At 41.0% G+C, this 17,155-nt stretch overlaps 1 protein-coding gene across 8 annotated transcripts in view; it reads right to left on the bottom strand.

Annotated features, from left to right (window-relative positions):
* Positions 1 to 17,155, bottom strand: part of ANKHD1 (ankyrin repeat and KH domain containing 1) — a 101,273-nt gene that overhangs the window by 49,147 nt on the left and 34,971 nt on the right. For all 8 annotated transcript variants that reach the window (XM_048319467.1, XM_048319468.1, XM_048319469.1 and 5 more), the window contains exons 4-10: positions 16,280 to 16,427; positions 15,260 to 15,407; positions 13,960 to 14,193; positions 12,351 to 12,445; positions 9,695 to 9,932; positions 9,303 to 9,494; positions 7,766 to 7,875 (exon numbers count right to left, since the gene is read on the bottom strand). In XM_048319467.1, coding sequence (XP_048175424.1) covers positions 7,766 to 7,875; positions 9,303 to 9,494; positions 9,695 to 9,932; positions 12,351 to 12,445; positions 13,960 to 14,193; positions 15,260 to 15,407; positions 16,280 to 16,427 — 1,165 coding nt within the window. The remainder of the gene's footprint in view (positions 1 to 7,765; positions 7,876 to 9,302; positions 9,495 to 9,694; positions 9,933 to 12,350; positions 12,446 to 13,959; positions 14,194 to 15,259; positions 15,408 to 16,279; positions 16,428 to 17,155) is intronic.

Raw genomic sequence — 17,155 nt, 5'->3', positions numbered from 1 at the left:
ACTAGACAATGTGCCTGCTATGTAGACATGATCAATACCACAAAGAATGCTGAGCAATGATATCAACCCACCCGCAGAAAAAGGGGAGAGAACATCATCTTCCTGCGAGTGTTTGTATGTGCACTCTACATTCAGTGTTACCCTATTTAAATAATGTTCAGTCTGATCAATAATATACTAGGAATGCGTGGTTTTTAATCAAATATCTAGGAAGCCAAGCTCTAAATTCACTCTTTACTTCGTAATTTCATGTATACCTGATAGCGAAAGTTAACATTTAGTACTGACAGTGGATGACATGGCTACAAATCAAGAAGAGATTTGACAGAACAACTCAATTCCTTCCCATAGGTTCTGTGTTCCTGAAAACTCTGCATATGTCCTTTGACATATGGCTTACTTTGGTTACAAGCTGCACATTAAGTTAGTTTTTTGTTCATACACTTGAAGAGGAAACCTCTTGACTGGATCTTCTGTTGGAGACTGGCCCCCAGTCCAAGCCCATCCTTCACTGTAAGAGGTTACATTGCTCCTCTCCTGCTCTGCTCCTCAACCTTCACAAGAGCTCTGTGTTCCTGTCCACCACTGCTTTAACACACAGCTAAATCCCGCAGTAGTGCTCTGATTTCTTTACTTATTCAGTAGTATAACACACAATCATATGCAGGCAGACAGAAAACCCTACAGACTTACTACTGAAGTCATATCTTTTTCTTTTCTTTTTTTGTTTATTAAATAAATTCCCTCCACAGGGCAATGACTGCTTAGATGTCAATAAATACCTGCTTCTGGACTGTCTGCATGGCAGAAACTGGCAGAATTTCAGGACTTCTAAACCTAATTATGTTAACATGTGGCCCTACGATTGCAAGAATTAGTATAGTGCCCTTGAGCCCTGACGCTTACTCTGGTATTTGGCATAGTTTTTCCTTCCTCAGCCACTGCCAAGAGATCCTAAAAAGCCAGAAGCTGCTGTGTGCCTGAAGCACAGCAAACCCCCGGTTCCACCAGCACATCACTCCCAAAGCAGCTGTGGATGCAAAGAATTCCTAACCACCACTCTGCTCTGAGCAGGACCTGGACACTGCTGCTTGAACTATCTCACACTTAGTTCTAAATCCTCGCTGATGCAAAGATGGCAAGATGCAAAATTTATTTTGGGTCACCTTAGCTATATTCAAGGTAGCAAAAAGCTTCCTATATTGCGCTGAGATACAGCAGATAACTGGCAGTAAGGTATAATTATTTGCAACATTCTGCCTTCCTAACAGACTTCACTGTTGGAAGTCTTAAACACGGACGCCAGGAGGCTTCCTCATTGAAATGCAATGCAGTGATTCTGCCCAGTTTAACCAACTGTCACTTCCTCAAGCAGGCAGAACTTGATCCTCAGCTACTACACACTTCCAATCCTTGCAGCACCATGCACACCATCAGTCCAGCCAAACCAAACCATTTGGGTGCCCACCTGCTGCAGATCTTCAAAACTTATGGCATTTTGATGGTATTTTTCACACTGGAGGATGGAAACGCATATTTTATTTTAAGACGAAATTAATTCTGACTTCAGCACTCTCTATAGCCCTAATAATGGCCACCAGACAGCATTAACTCAAGCTTTAAGGGAAGACATCTAGGACAAGCCAAAATAAGAAGTTGAGACAATACAGTGCCTTTGTCTACACACATCCTGTCTTTTCACCTAGAATAATCATAAATTTCAAAGATTATATATATCTATATATATATCTAGATCTAATCTCTTTTTCAGCTGCATTAGATAATCAAAATCAGGACAGAGAAAATGAAAGTTGTCCCAAAGCATCCCCATTACCTTTCCAATGTGCTTTTTCCCTTGTATTTATATGAAGTGCACACCAGTGCTTATTTTGTATGATCTAAACCGAGTAAGTTGTCTCCAAACACAATTCCCTTGCCTCTCTGCACTGTAGGAGTCACCACAGTATCCTGTCTCTTGTCACTGCTCCAGCCCTGAGGAATATGGTAGTTAGTGCAATCAGGAAGAGGAAGAAAGCAGAACACCTCTGCCACATTTGGAAATAAATCCATTCTCTAAACCCCTGGGTGATGTGCTCTCCTGCTAATTCTGCTGGGATAGAAAGAACACCTGAGAAGAATTTTCTGTGTGTTTGGGTAACGGATAGGAAGGGAAGGGAAAGTGAGAGTGTTACTCAAATCAGGCAGTTTACACTGTCTGCACTTTTTCCACTGAGACTCAAGAAGGAGATGAGATTCCAGTCAGCAGTAATTATTTCCTTTCTAGACAAATCAATACTTCCAAGAGCAGAGCAGAAGCAGAGTCATCAGGAGCATCTTATGACAATCACTGGTATTTTTTAATTCTTCCTTTTGAGTTCTCTGGTTTAGGCAATTCCAAGATCAGCTACATAGAGGCTTTCCCCCCACACAATTCTTCTTCACAAATATTTATGGTTATATTAATCACTAGGATAGTTTCTCTGAGTTTTTTTTTCCCAATGTCTCGTTATTTAAAAGTTCAGGAAGAAAATCTGTATTTTCAAAGTAAAGGTCCAACTTTTCAGTTCTTTAACAAGCCCCCCTCATCCATGTCAACAGTGAATATTTAACAGAAATCTAAATATTATTCTAAACAAAATGATCTAGAGAAAGCTTTTCATGCAAAAAAATACAGGCCCTAACACTTTGCTGATTTTCAAGACTGAACTCCTCTTCCAGCAGTCACCAACCTACCTGCCCCAAATAACCTTCCTGAAAACTCAACTAGCTCTTTACTTTAAAGCAAACACCTAAAAAGGGAAGACCTTAGAGGAAACTAACAGATTTAAGAGGGCTGCTATCAATGAGACAAGCTGCTGCATTTGGGAAGGTTGGGATATTATTTTTTTAAAACCAGTTTTAGAAAACCCAACAGAAGGGAAAATACAGGACAAGAATGTCCCATCTAGTCCATACAGTGAGTCTCTCTAGATCTTTGAAGAGACTGAGATGCCTTGAAGCCATGCTTGTCCTTAGCACGTGTCCTGAGGCTGCAGCTTACAAGCATCAAAGGCCAACCTCACCTGATGCCTGCCCGGCTCTATGCCCTCCAAAACTGTCTTCTTAGAGTCCTCCTGTTTGTCCTGCAGAAGGAAAAAGAAGAACTCACGGCTCTTGTTCTACAAACAAATGTTCCTGGTCATGAAGACCCGGAATGTGAACTTAAATGGGATGAGATCCACCAGCTGGAAACTGGCTTGCTGGCATGAGGCAAGCAAGAACAATGGTAAGACCAAGCAATGAAGCTCTCATGAGTTCAGACTCCTACCATGAACCATCCAGATCCACAAAGAGAGCACGAAGGTCAGACACAGCATCTTGTTACAGACAAGATGGATTTTTTGTTCACTACTGGCAAAACAAAGAATTTCATTGTACTTTGCACTATCCAGAGACTTCAACAGCCAAAAAGTGTTGACTACAAAAATGAGCTTCACATGTCCCACCACGCTTTATCTGTACAAGACTAAGAGCCAAGTCTAAAAAATCCAGAAACCCCTGACCTTCCCCTGATGGTTCAAAAACCAGTAAGGAAAAACAACAGCACCTCGGATTCCTCACTGTAACAGCAACACAGCAACCTCCAGAGTTGTTGAATTCAAATCCAAGAAGACTGGCTGCTTTTGTAGATGTTTAAATGGTGCCTCATACACAATGCATCAAACCCACAGTGTGTCACACACATCAAGGAAAGTGAGTTTTTAATTTAGGAGCTATGTTACTGTGAGGGATGATATCCCCTGAAGGCAAAACAACGATCCCTGCCATGACAGAAACATGTCTGTAAAAGCATTGTGTCATAGGAGAAGAATTAAGAGGTAGTCTGGCATGCATGTTTGGGGGTTTTTTTGCAATTAGAGTTGTGTGGATGCCAGGTAGCCAGTTTTAGTCTTCTAAGCAAAGCAAGATGTGGAATCTTACCAAGTACTGAAGAGTTTTGTGGAGACCCTGACAGTGTAAAATGAGAAAAATACAAGGATGAAGCTCTCCTCGTGGGTTCTCTTCCATTTCTCAATTTCTGCATAAAAGCTCCCATATATCTTGTAGGAGAAAGGTAAACTTAATCACTAGATCAACTCCTATGTAGCAGAGCCTCATGTACAGCTGCAAGAGGATCCAGGTTAAAAAATCCCAATTTAAAACTCTTTTCTGTATTTCCCAGCTGAGAAAAGCTGAGGTGATCTCACTGTCCAGAAAAGAACATCTCTCTTTCATTTTCAGCTCCACTGAAACAGACAAAGACGCAACCACCCTGTCAAGAGCAGTGCTGCCTTCAAAAGGGACACCAGAATCTCCTTTAATCCCGGTGTGATTCTACATCAAATGGGAACAGGCATCCAAAAAAGTCCTTTTAGTTTATTGAAAGGTAAGCAGCTTAAAAGCAGGATATCACCTCTCATTAAATATCACCAATACTCATTGTGAGATTTACAGTCCTTAACCTGGTTCCTGTGGGAACATACATGTACCTCCCACGTCTTACCTTACAGAACCCTTGAGATGAAGGTAACTACTGGGAAAGACACAAAGAAAAAATAGGAAAGAAAAACAAAAAAAGAAATCTTATAGGAAAAATGATCCTCTCACCTTTGAAATCAGACAATCCTTGCTACACTGGTAAATAGATGTATTACTGAAGTGATGGATATTTTTTCCTGAAGTTACTAAACCCTACATCTGCTTTCAAACAATGCTTTAATCAATTCATATTTCAGAGTTTCAATCTCCAAAATTTTACTTACACAGATCAGAAAATCTAGGTGTTCTGCCCCCATAAATGTTGCAAACAAGTAAAATTTAAATTTGATCCAGTGGTAAGAGCTCAAGCTGAGACACTGGAAGTTCCTGCTCCTGAAGGGGATGGGGGAACTAGAATGTAACTATGGCACAGATGGGAGCACAGGCTGAAGGCTTCAGATGTGCCTCAGATTCAGTCATTCATACACTTGGCAAAAGCAAGCTGATTTCAAAATGCATACATTAACAAGAAAAGGTGCAGGCCTGCCAGCTAGCTTTGCTACAGATTTTGACAGGCCAACTTTGTAAGGACATGGAAAAGATCCCTTAAAGAAGGGCATCAGAAAAGCACAGAAGAATTGTTAACAAGCCAGACTTCATGAACAATTAGTCACAAATTCATCAAAGTACCATAGAGGATTGAGCAGTTCTCCAGCAGACAGATGAGCACTCTGACACTGCTCATTTCTAGTACAACTTGTCACTGCAGAGCTTTATGAAAAAATTAACCACAAACTGAAGAAAGTTCATCCCAGCCATCATTTTTAAAAATTCTCCTGGTAGTTACAAAGCCACATTGCTTAACGTATCTAACAGAGCTCTCAAGATCTTCAGAGGTTCCTGAACTGAATTACATATTTGATATCTAGTCCAGAGGATCAGTCCCTGAAAAGCATCAGTTCCCATTCTCACTTGCTGTTTCATGCTGAGATGTGGTGGCAATGATCACTCCCAGTTCAGACAACTCTACTGGGGACTAAAATCACTTTACATAAAACAATCACAGAATGGTCTGGGTTTGACAGAACCTTCAAAGACCATCCCATCCAACATCCCTGCCATGGACCAGGACACCTTCCACTAGACCAGGCTGCTCCTGTTTTATTTTACTGTTTAAGACATAACCAGTCTCTTCCTCAAAAAGAACTGCTTTCCAACAGGGTAAGATGTTGCATGTCCAGCTCCTCAGTGACTCTGAATTAAACCTCCGGGATAATGAAAGTTTCTGGAAAACAATGAAGCATCAGTGAAAGCAATCCCAGGAAAGACAGAAGCCACAGGATGAGAAAGGAAGGAAAGAAAAGCAACAGCAGATGTACTTCCTTTTGCTGTGCCTGAGCACCAGCAGTAGAGCAAAATTAACTGGACAAATGTAGACAGACCAGCTACATGTCTAAGTCCAGATCTTCATTCAATTCCTAGCTTGCGGGGACAACTCGATGGAAACATCTAAACTCATTTGAATGAAAATTGAAATCTAGAAGAACAGTCTCCCATGGTACTGCCAAAGAAGCTTTTTCATACCCAGCAGTAAGGTAACACCCTTCAGAACCCTCCCTCAGCCCATGACAAACATAACAAATCTATTCAAAACACCTCCCAACTTCGAATAAAGCAAAGCAACACAAGGGTTTGAACAGAAACTGCTTCAAACCAGAGGCACCTGCCATCAGCATTGCTACCATTCTGCAGGCATTTCCCAATTAACTTATAATCAGAATTCAAAACTGGCAGATTTACATAGCAGGAATTCCTTTCAAAGCAATTTTCCTTTGCTTCCTTACTCTATTTTCCTTGCCTGTTCCACATTTTCATTGGCAGTGCAAGAAAATGCAGCGAAATAAAACTTTACTTTAGAAAGGACTGAGATTGTCCTCTGCAATACTGAGAAGTTGATGCTGGTGGCCACAAGCACTGCTCACCTTAGTGATGGGAGGGGGGAAAATGACACAACTTCAAAAATTTGAAGTGTCATTTAAGCAGCAACTCTTGCATGTTTTAAAGTTTATGCACAGCAATTTTTTTTTTTTTTCATTTCAGGCTTTGCTCCCTGCAATGAGATACTCCATGGGTTTTACCTTTATATAACCAAGTACTTCAATATTTCTTTTTAAATATCCAGTAGATCCCCCCAAACCTATGTTGCCTCTACGAGAGTGGCTCATGTTTGGTACCCAGCACTGAATTGAGCTAAGTGCAGTAGGCATGCCAAAAATCCCATAACCCTCCCCATTAATATGACTTTCCTCCCTGATAAGAGCAAATAAAGCAGAACATTACTGACATTACTGCAGAAGAATTAATAAGACCTAAAAAAAAAAGTAACATCTCAAAGAATGGAAATATATTCCCAATTACAGCATTAGTTTATTTGTATTTCTAAATAAAAAAAAAACCAAACTACATTAATGACTGAAATTAAAGTAACTTCATTAGTATGTTGATTTATCAGGTTCAATGAGAAACTTTTCTGGCATCCTTGGTTTTTTAAAAGGAACAAAAATTCCAGAAAACCCAACCAAAATCCCAACCCACATCCAAAGCAAAATAGAACACAGAAGCAGTGAGTACATATGGGGGGGGGAAAAAGGAGAATACTCCTCCTAGGCAACCAAAATAACAATCTTTCCTGCTTGAGCCTTGTTTGACGTAAGGCTCCTAAACACCTTTGGAAGACTAAAGTATCAATTGCTTTTAGTAATTAAAAGTCAAATGTTACATCCCTGTAGCTGGTGAAAAGGCAGTTCTGGGTTTCCTGATACATAATAATGAAAAAAGACAATTATGTAAACAACTTAGTTTATATTACAGAAGACAAACATGGGGAAAGCAATGTGCTAAACCCAAGAGTTAGAAAGATCAGATTATGTTGATCATTTAAAAGACATTGCTTTGTTTGGGGTTTTTGTGTAATAGTTTGCAAAAGTTAACAGACTAACAGTGTTCACAGACCAACACTGACACAGAGAAGCAGTAGTTCCTAATACCAAAACATTTTAAATTCAGAGCAGATTACCCATAAGGACTTTCATTTGGTAGACCAAAGAGAATATGCAGGCTTTTTATTAAAGCTTCTTTCATGCCTCTTTTCAGAGCCATACATAAATGTCTATTCCTAAGCTCATCACTCTGTTCTCTAAGCACACAGGCTTTGCCTTACAGTTTGAAACCAAAGCACTTTGCCCACAAGATGCAGCAGAAGCCTTACCAGATCAGCACCAGCCTGAAGCAACACATCTGCCACATCTGTGTGTCCATTTTCACAGGCGTAGGTCAAAGCTGTATCTCCCGTTGCTGTAGTGGCATGAACATTAGCTCCTACAAAAAAACCATTTTTTTCTTATTGCACATGTCCTTACAAAGTATTTCACATCAGATAAACTTAAGAATCTGACAACAGCTATATCCTACTGACCAACAGCCTCCACAGTCCAAGGGCATTGCTCTCATAGTGAAAATACTCGAAGGAGAGGGGGTAAGCCAAGGCTTGGAAAAAGCATGACTGACAATCTAAGCAGTTAAACCTACACGCTCACTTATTCCTACAGTCCCTCTACAGCAAGAAAGATTTCAGTTGTTACAGCAAGTAAAAGGGAATCCAGACAGTTGTGCAGACTGTCCAATTTGACCTGGAGCTGTATGCCAAGGGAAGCCAGACAAAATGCACATTACTGAATTAGTATTAATACAACAAACCCATACACTTCTACAAACTTCCCCTCTTTCCTGCTCTTTAAAATCCTTTGCTTTAAAACCATTTCGTTGAAATAATTTTTATATAAAGCTTCATATACACCAGCTCTGTGAAAACTACCCATGACTCTTGATACGTAACACACAATTCTTAAAAAGAGAAATGCCAATGTGATTCGCCATTTTCTTATTTTTAAGGTGTGAGGTATAATTAGAGACTCCCTGATGCCAAAACAAGGCTCCTTAATCAACTTTCTACACTATCAGCAGTGAAGTGCAAGCAGTGAATGTTCCAAGGGAGCTGGTGACAGGTGTCACATGCACCAAGTGGCACAGTTGTTACTGTCCCTCGATGAGCACGGAGCTTTACTTTCTAAAATTACAAATCCACCCAATTTTATGCTTATTCTTAGAAAAGAGCATACAAATAAATCATCTTCCACAACAAGGAAGATATCCCAAATACAGCTTCTTTTTCTTTATTATTTTAAGCAGAACACTTTAGACTCTACCAACTTTATAAACTGAAAGATGAACATTGAAGCATCATTTCATCCCAAACTCCAGCAAGATTTAATTTTTACTACTGTATAATGTAGTAGTAAAGCTCATTCATCACAGAAGTTCAGCACATTCCAGAATCTGTCTTGCACACCACTTCCAGCACACCATTCCTAAAGAACTGGTTATTCAGGGAGACTGAATGCAGATAACCAGGCTTAGTCAAAGCTGCAGTAGCAAGCAAAACCAAGCATTATCTGTATGAAAATTTTGTCCTAGATGCAGATAGCTGGAAACAATGTTTCTAATGAATGTGGATGCTTTCTAGATATGGAACAGGATCCAGTGCTCCAGGAGGCACTTTCCTCTGTTAACAGTATCAAACAATACTGAGGTGCAACATATGCTTTTTCCTTCTTGCTAAGTTATCTGAGAATATTGTTTCTTGTTACACCACTGCCACTGTCAAAAGCCCAGGTATCTTCCAAATCATACAGAACACATCAAGTCTATGGTATCTGTGGGCTTAATCACTTGCTCTGAACACATACCTGCTGCCAGCAAGTATTTCACCAGTTCAAGATGACCCTCTTGAGCAGCTTCCATCAAAGGTGTTGAGCAACCAAGCTCTATATCAGCTCCTGCCTTAATAAGGAAGTCAGCGACTTCAGAAAAGCCTCCACAGCACGCCAGGGTAAGGGCTGTTTCCTGCGTTTCTTCTGTCTGTGCATTTATATTTGCCCCTGGGAAACAAAACAGCCATTACTGACCTGGCCACACACCGGCTGGGAAGGTGAATGCTCATCACCCTCACACAGTTTGGGTGTTTGAGCTCTGCTTGGTGGGTACTGAGCAGTGCCAGCCCCACGCTCCACCAGAGCAATCTGCACAGGACACCTGGTCATGGATCACACTGCGTCCCTCCATCACCATGGGATCTCACCTTGTGCCAGCAGCAAGGCCACCATCTCTTCGTGGCCTTCCCGGGCAGCTTCCATCAGAGGTGTGTAACCTTCATCATTAACCTCCTCCAGGTTGGCTCCCCGTTCAATCAGCAGCGCTGCCAACTCCACGTGCCCGCCGCAAGCAGCCAGAGTGAGTGGGGATTCGAAGGAATCCGCGGGCATGTTCACCTGGGCACCGCTGTCCAACAGCAAGCGTGCCACCTCCACGTGGCCATCCTGCAAGCAAAGGGCAACCCAGGAGTCAGACAGAATTGAAGTCACTTGATGCTGTAGCTGCAACCACTATCATACTAGGTCTGAAAATGATCCTACAAAGACAGGGCCTTTTTACCTATGATGGTTTAATTATGACAGTTGTGGTAATACTTGGACCTAACCAACATTTAGGTTTCCACCTACTTCTAAGTGAGGTTTAAATGCATGAGGAAAAAAGAGCTAGATTTATGTTGGTGTTTCTATTTCTTGAGGGAAAAAGAATTATGGCATAAGACTTAAAATACCCAGCACAATCTTTGGGATACAACAGTACTAGAGATAGCCAACAAGTGTCATAAGTAATAAACCCACTCCATGACTAGACCTCAAAACAAGCATCAGAAAAAAAGATTTTCTTATTCTTTGTAGTAGTAGTTGATTCATGACTTCTACACACAAAAAACCAAAAAGCCCCAATTGACAACTTCTAGACCCTGGGAAAGACACCTGCAGAGAAACTGAAGTGGGTAACAATTAGGCAGGTAACAGGAAGAGAGGACTTGGAAAAACTCTTCAAGGTGACATGGAAATGGGGTGAAGCCATAGAATGAGAGAATTAGGATTGCCAGAGCAGTCTGAGTCCTTACCAATCAAAGCACATAGATGCATCCGCCAGCTTCTGAAGAAAGTATTGTTAAACTTCTCAGTTACTTGAAATAGACCAAGTACCTAAAATCCACATTTCACCTAGGCTGTAGTTGGTAGAGTCACAACATTGGCAAAACGGGAAAGCTTAAGGTGACCATGAAGCAGGTTGTATGTAACCTGAGATGGACAGCAATCAGGGGTGCACATTAAACAGGCTGTTGTTCTCAGAGAGGTTGGCTAAAAGGCAACAGCCACCTCATTAGAGGCATTACCCTAAGTGTGGCACTGTCCCGACCAAAACAAACTCCGAGGCACTTACAACAGAATTGGTGATCAGAGACCAAACATCTCAGCAACCTGTACCTGCTGCATTCCTTAGATGGAAAGAGATGAAGACTGGGAACAGTCACAACAATTTGGTGGAACAGCTCCCTTGTGCAAGGGTGCAGCCAAATGATAACAAGAAACAAATTCCTTGTTATGGAGTTGGGACTTCAAAGGCTCATCTTCCTTCCTTTTGCTTTCAAATGTCAATACACTCTTATGTCAGAACACCTAGTCTGAAACACCTAAGAGCTGAAAACACGCAGGCAAACATCACAACTCTCTCCTCCAAGTGAGGTGCTTCACAGCCTCCAAGTCAAGCCAGCCCTCGGATTGTTTCACCAAGAAACTAAGAAAAAGTAAACAAAAAACCCAACCTAAACAGAACAGTGGACTGATTAACCTTTAGTGTGCAGTCATGCTGCAATTTCCTTTAGGTGACAGCATACACCCACTGTCCTTCTGAATTCCTTACTGGCACCAGGCTCTCCTACAAGGAAGTCTATTCAAGGATACTATTACCAGCTCACTATCAGAAGACTTGGACACAGCTCCCCACGTTACAACCTGACCTTGGTCGCTTGCATCATCACCTCACAACTGCACTGGAAGAACACTTGATCCTCCAGCTCCCAGCAGACTGGAAGAACACTGCAGCCTATCTTCTAAGGATTACAGGCTACTGGGAGAAAATTCATTTTCTCTCTTTTTGCTGTGCTTCCTATGGAAACAAGGTCCCTGTTCTTTCCTCAAAGAAGTTCCCCAGCTTGAAGAAGAGAGAAAAGGTCACCCAACAACAGAAATGGTTGCAGATATGCTTTCACACAACAGCACACTCTTTATTAAGATGATGCTCTTGGATAGGGAAGTTTTTCCTCAATGGCTGCTTTGAAATTATGTGGACAGTTGCTAGAGAACTAAGGACTACATTATTTTTCAAAATAAAATGGTAGGTTGAAAGAAAAACCTCACAACCTCATTTACAGAAACCTAGAAGAGAGCGAGTCATCTCTCCATGTAAAACACTTCCTGCAGTGATGAACAGACAATTGTAAGGCATGAATCAATGTCTCGGGGTAACTTCCAGCTCAGTGGACTTCTGGAAGGCTCATTCCACAATATTCGGAGAGACTTTATTTATAAAAACAAAGGTGGAAAACACACTATAAAAAAAAACCAAAACAAACCCCCAAACCAGTGTACTGCGCTGCGGATTAGTCACCCCTACGCTTCACACAGGGAGCATTTTAAACAACACATCAGTCCCCAAAAATTAGAGTATTTTTTTCCTTTTGAGCAGTCAGAGTGAGAAGCTGGTGGGAGCTACAGCAAGCACTTTCTTACAATAACAACACACACATTCTCTTGCAGCCCCTAAACAGCTTGTTACCCAAGGCTCACTCTATTTTATCACCTCCTGCATTCCTCTCTCCCTGAAGAGGGAGCAGTACAAACAAAGGTATTTACCATGCAGGCCTCCATCAGCGCCGTGTGCATCTCATCTGTTTTGTGTTCTTGATCAGCTCCAGCTTCAAGCAAAAAACGAACCATATCTAAATGGCCTTCAAATGAAACAGATCAAAATAAATAAGCATTTCACAACATCAACTTGTAGTAGTACAGACAATACACTTAATGAAATCATTCAGATTTTCACAGTTTGCTATGACAATCTTCACAAGTTATAATTGGCAAACCTTGGCTTTTAAAGTACTCTTTAGAAAAATACCAATGTGAACAAGTCAGCAGCCTTCAGACAGCCTTTCCCAAAGATTCTGCTCAGCTGTGAGATGAAGACAGACCTGTCTAATTCAAGTTTACACAAGAACCTTTCCTTGTGACTTCAAGCTACAAAACTCTGCTTATTCCTACTGGACTGTATAGTGACAGATCATTTAAGAGTTCCAAGGCAGCATACAGCTGGGGGAATTATGTTTTAGGGATGGGTCCATGTAGATCTGAACTCAACTTTAAGCTATTTGATAACACCCACAGACATAATTCTGATACATGCATTATATCATATTATCTGACACTATTTTTAAAGCTTCTACTGAGCTTTACCTAAACTTGATTTCAACTCTATTACAGTCTGTCATTTTAGAATTTGCCCCTTCTAAGCTTTTAGCCTCCTAATGAGCATTCTCCTCCAAGGCAAGACTTAGTCCTACATAAACTGACAAGAAAACAATCAACCATGTTGTCAAAGATAATACAGGACATCTCTAGTCAATCAAAGCACATGACTCAATTCAGTTTTAGGTCACAAGAAACAAGAACGACCCTTCAGCATATTCAGGGATACTATTACTGAAATTTCCCTGTAAGGAACTACCATATGCTGCAGGAAACCCATGACAAATCCAGATGCAAGTCCTCAGATAGGTTATACATAACGTGTATCCTCCAATCCTAACCATAGAGGCAATGTCTAAAGTTACTATGACAATAATCCACATCCTTTGTTTCTATTTGTAGAAAAACAATGGTTGGAAAACCAACTATAGAAGCACAGTGGATTACCATTACACTGCTACTTTACACAGAAGTTTAAATAGCAAAAAAAATTAAGTCAAAAGTCCCTAAAAGTTCATAATACTTAAGAATTCATAGACATTCTCTCGAATTACACTGAAGGAAAAGAATCCAGTAATAATGGAGGCATTGTCACCCCATCAGGTATTACAGAAACACACATTCCAAATCTGCATTTTTTGAAGAACCAACAGAGATGTGTCCAGAATTCACAGACAGCTGGTGAGGGAACCGGGAATGAAATAGGGAATGTGGTAGTGTGGGAAGGAGAGAATGGTGGTGTGTCAAAGCATAAGTTTGGACATAGCCAGTTACAAGTTTTCATCTGCAACATGTTAAACACATCCACCACATCTGGACACAAACATAGACTTAAAACCACTATACCACAGAGGAGCACTTCCTGACATTGAGTTTAAAACCAAAACCCAGTACTACAAAACTCTTAGGAAGATATTCAAAGTATTGGTGAAAGTTTTAGTCAGATAAATCCTAGCAAATAAATTTAAACAAAAATACAAACCAAGGCAAGAGACAATACCTTTATAGCATGCGAGTGTAAGTGCACTTTCTTTGAACTCGTTGGAGTGAGTGTTGATTCCTGCACCATATTCCAGCAATACTCTTGCAACCTCGACATGCCCTGCACTGGCTGCTTCCATCAGGGGGGTATGTCCGTTCTCATTGTGGTCTTCTATGTTAGCACCAGCTTTCAGTAGCACCTTCACAACGTCCACGAAGCCCCCGGCACAGGCATACGTGAGAGCAGTGTTCCCTGCAGAGGAGAGTTTGCATGAGAGCCCCTCCCATCACCCTCTCCTAATTTGGGGAAGGAGATCAGTGTTAACAGCTCAGAACAAAACCAGGTACATCACCAGCAGCAGCCTTTCACCTCACAGCAACGTCACTCCAGCCCATCATTCCAGGCTGGGTATAAAATCCCAACATAACTGTAACATGTAAGTTTTAATGCTAAGCCAGTATTAAAAATCAGGATTTTTTTTTGTTTGAATATTACGTTTCCTACTTTAGCACACAAAAATAGATCAAATAAAGACACACAAAGAGATCAATGAGTAATTTTTACAGTAGAGTTGGGGAGGTTGGTTTCTTTGTTTTGTCTTTCTTTTTTTTGCCTAAGACTGTATCCTGTAATTTCCTGAAAAACTTCTACTGGCTGGCTGAGAACAAATTTATAATTTAAAACTCTGGTACTGTAAGTGACAGACACTCACATATGGCTCATGTTTTAAATGCTACAGTCAATTTTAAGGTAAGTTTGCTTAACATGGCTAAACAGCAAGATGAAAGAGTATCTCATAGTTCGGACACACAGCTTGTTTGAAAATTTGAACAAAGTTTAAATTCTATCTTAATAAACAGAATCCAACTGCAGGTAAATGCTCTCAGTGAGGTTAGTTAAGCTGTGTTCAAGAACCAGCAACATAGAGAACATTCAATGCACTCAAAGAATTTTAACTCCTCTTTGGTAAAAAGAAACAGAAATAACCGGTCTTGATGGGATGCATCCCATGGTCATCTTACTGGGTAATTTTGGATTATACCAATGAGAAAAGATAAGCTTCATGTATTTTTCTTGCCCTCTAACACCAGAGTGGTTTTCACAGGAACAGTGCTTTCTATCAGAATTTATATTAAACCCCATCTTTAATAATGGCCAGTTAAGACTCCAAACACATTCGCTGTGGATCTGGTCTATTCCTAACAGTTCCTGTCACGTTTTCTTGTGAATGAAAGTGTTAGACAAAAACACAGATGTTCAGAAGAGCTGTGTGCCTTATGTGCCAGCCTTACTAACTGTGCTCTTGCTCCCCAGTTACCTGTGGAGGACTGTGCATTGACATCTGCACAATGGACAAGGAGGAGTTTAACGATATCCACGTAGCCTCCACTGGCAGCTGCCATCAAGGGAGTGATGTCGCCTTTATTCCCTCGATCTTCAACGTTGGCGTGCATGGCTAGTAGCACCTAGGGGAACGTTCACTACAGTGAGTAAATTGTAACACAAACCATTTGGTTTTAGTTCAGCGGGGTTTGTGAGACTGGTTCCCCAGCCAGCTGCGACAGCCCCTCGCAGCCCAGCCCCACTGTGAAGCCCAGTGCTAACCCCAGGATCATTTACAGTTACTGCCTGCACTGGGCTCTGCTGTGGCAAGTCCTGGGTTCCTGCTTTTGCTCATATCTGCAAGTTCCAGTGAAATACTGACATTTTCAAAAGTCACAGAGCAACGCACTGATGAGAATGACAGCACACAAACTGTCACCTGCAATAATGACCAGGGCAACCACAGGTCAAGCTCGTGAGAAGTTCTCTCCCTGTCCTCTGTCTGGGCACTAAAACATGAAGTTGGGCATTTCTGAGAACTATCACCTAAACATTTCAAAGCAGCTGCTCTTAGATACAGAAGCAATATAGCTCAAAATTAACAGAAATTAATGCACTGTTGATACAAATGTGATTTAACAAAAGGACTGTGCAACTGAGACATGAGTTTTTAGAACGTAACCAATTGCAGTATTTGGGTTTGCTGCTCTGTTAGATCCTCTTGCGTGGCAGAGCAGCTGGACTGCATCTAGAACAATGCCAGAAAAGTAGATACATCACAAAACATAGGATTCATTCCTCAGACAAGTCCCTTCAACCTAAAGGCATATATGACTGCATTCTCCATTAAAGAAACCCAAGCAATAACTGGAAACCCACAATAAGTTGTATTCACTGATATTCTATTGAAATAATAAAATTATAATAACCATAATAGCTAAAACGTTTACCTATTAAAGAAGCCCCTCAGACAATGCTTCACAAATGTTTAGTTCTAACCATATTTGTTACTTACTTGTGCCAATTCATAATATCCTGCTGAGCAGGCCAAGCAAAGCAGACTCTCCCCTTCTTCAGTATGTTCATTTACGCTCCGTCCTTCATCCAGCAGCTTCCGGACAGCATTTACATCCCCATCAGAGCATGCTTCTGCCAAACTGCGACTGCAAAATCAGTTACCATACAGTGAGCTCAAAATACACCTGCAATAGGTGGGCAGCTTTCCTAGGCATGGAGGAAGCCTTTAAGTAAAGGCTCTTGACTTCAGTGCTAAGCTTTACTTGAAAATACACCTTATAGATTTTTTTTTTAAAAGTATATATATATATATATATATATATATACACAGACACATTATTTCCACAGATGAAATGGAGATAGACACCTTCCTTATTGTTTAAATTAGCTTGTTCTCATCAGTTGCTAACTCATAATATGCTCTCAATACAGACCAGATGCAGAGAGGAGTGCTCAAAGCTGGTTTTTGTGGTGTTTGCAAGACAGGAGCAAAGCTCCCTGATGCTATTCCCACTTCAGGGAATGCCAGACACACAGAGGCTGTGACCATGACAAACTGCTGACTGCAGGTGCCAAGGCAAATTCCTAGTGCAGACAAAACCAAAAAGTCAGCAGCCAAGTATCACAGAGACCACTAATACGAATGCTGCAACCAGACAAACTTCTGTAATTAAGAGAACAATCACCCACTCTTCTACAGCTAAGAACTTAACCTTTCTTGAATAAGAACTCAACTGTCTGGTACACAGAAAGAACAGCAGGTTAGAAAGTAACTTTTTTTGTACTTTTCCCTTACCCTGTGAAGCCAATAACCTGATGGGACAGTAGCTACACCTACAGATGCAACACCTTTGCTTCTGCGAGGTACAGCAGC

This window comes from Corvus hawaiiensis, chromosome 15 (assembly GCF_020740725.1).
Source record: "Corvus hawaiiensis isolate bCorHaw1 chromosome 15, bCorHaw1.pri.cur, whole genome shotgun sequence".
NCBI lineage: Eukaryota > Metazoa > Chordata > Aves > Passeriformes > Corvidae > Corvus > Corvus hawaiiensis.
The sequence above is the reverse complement of the archived record's forward strand: the minus strand, read 5'-3'. Positions and strand labels throughout refer to the sequence as shown.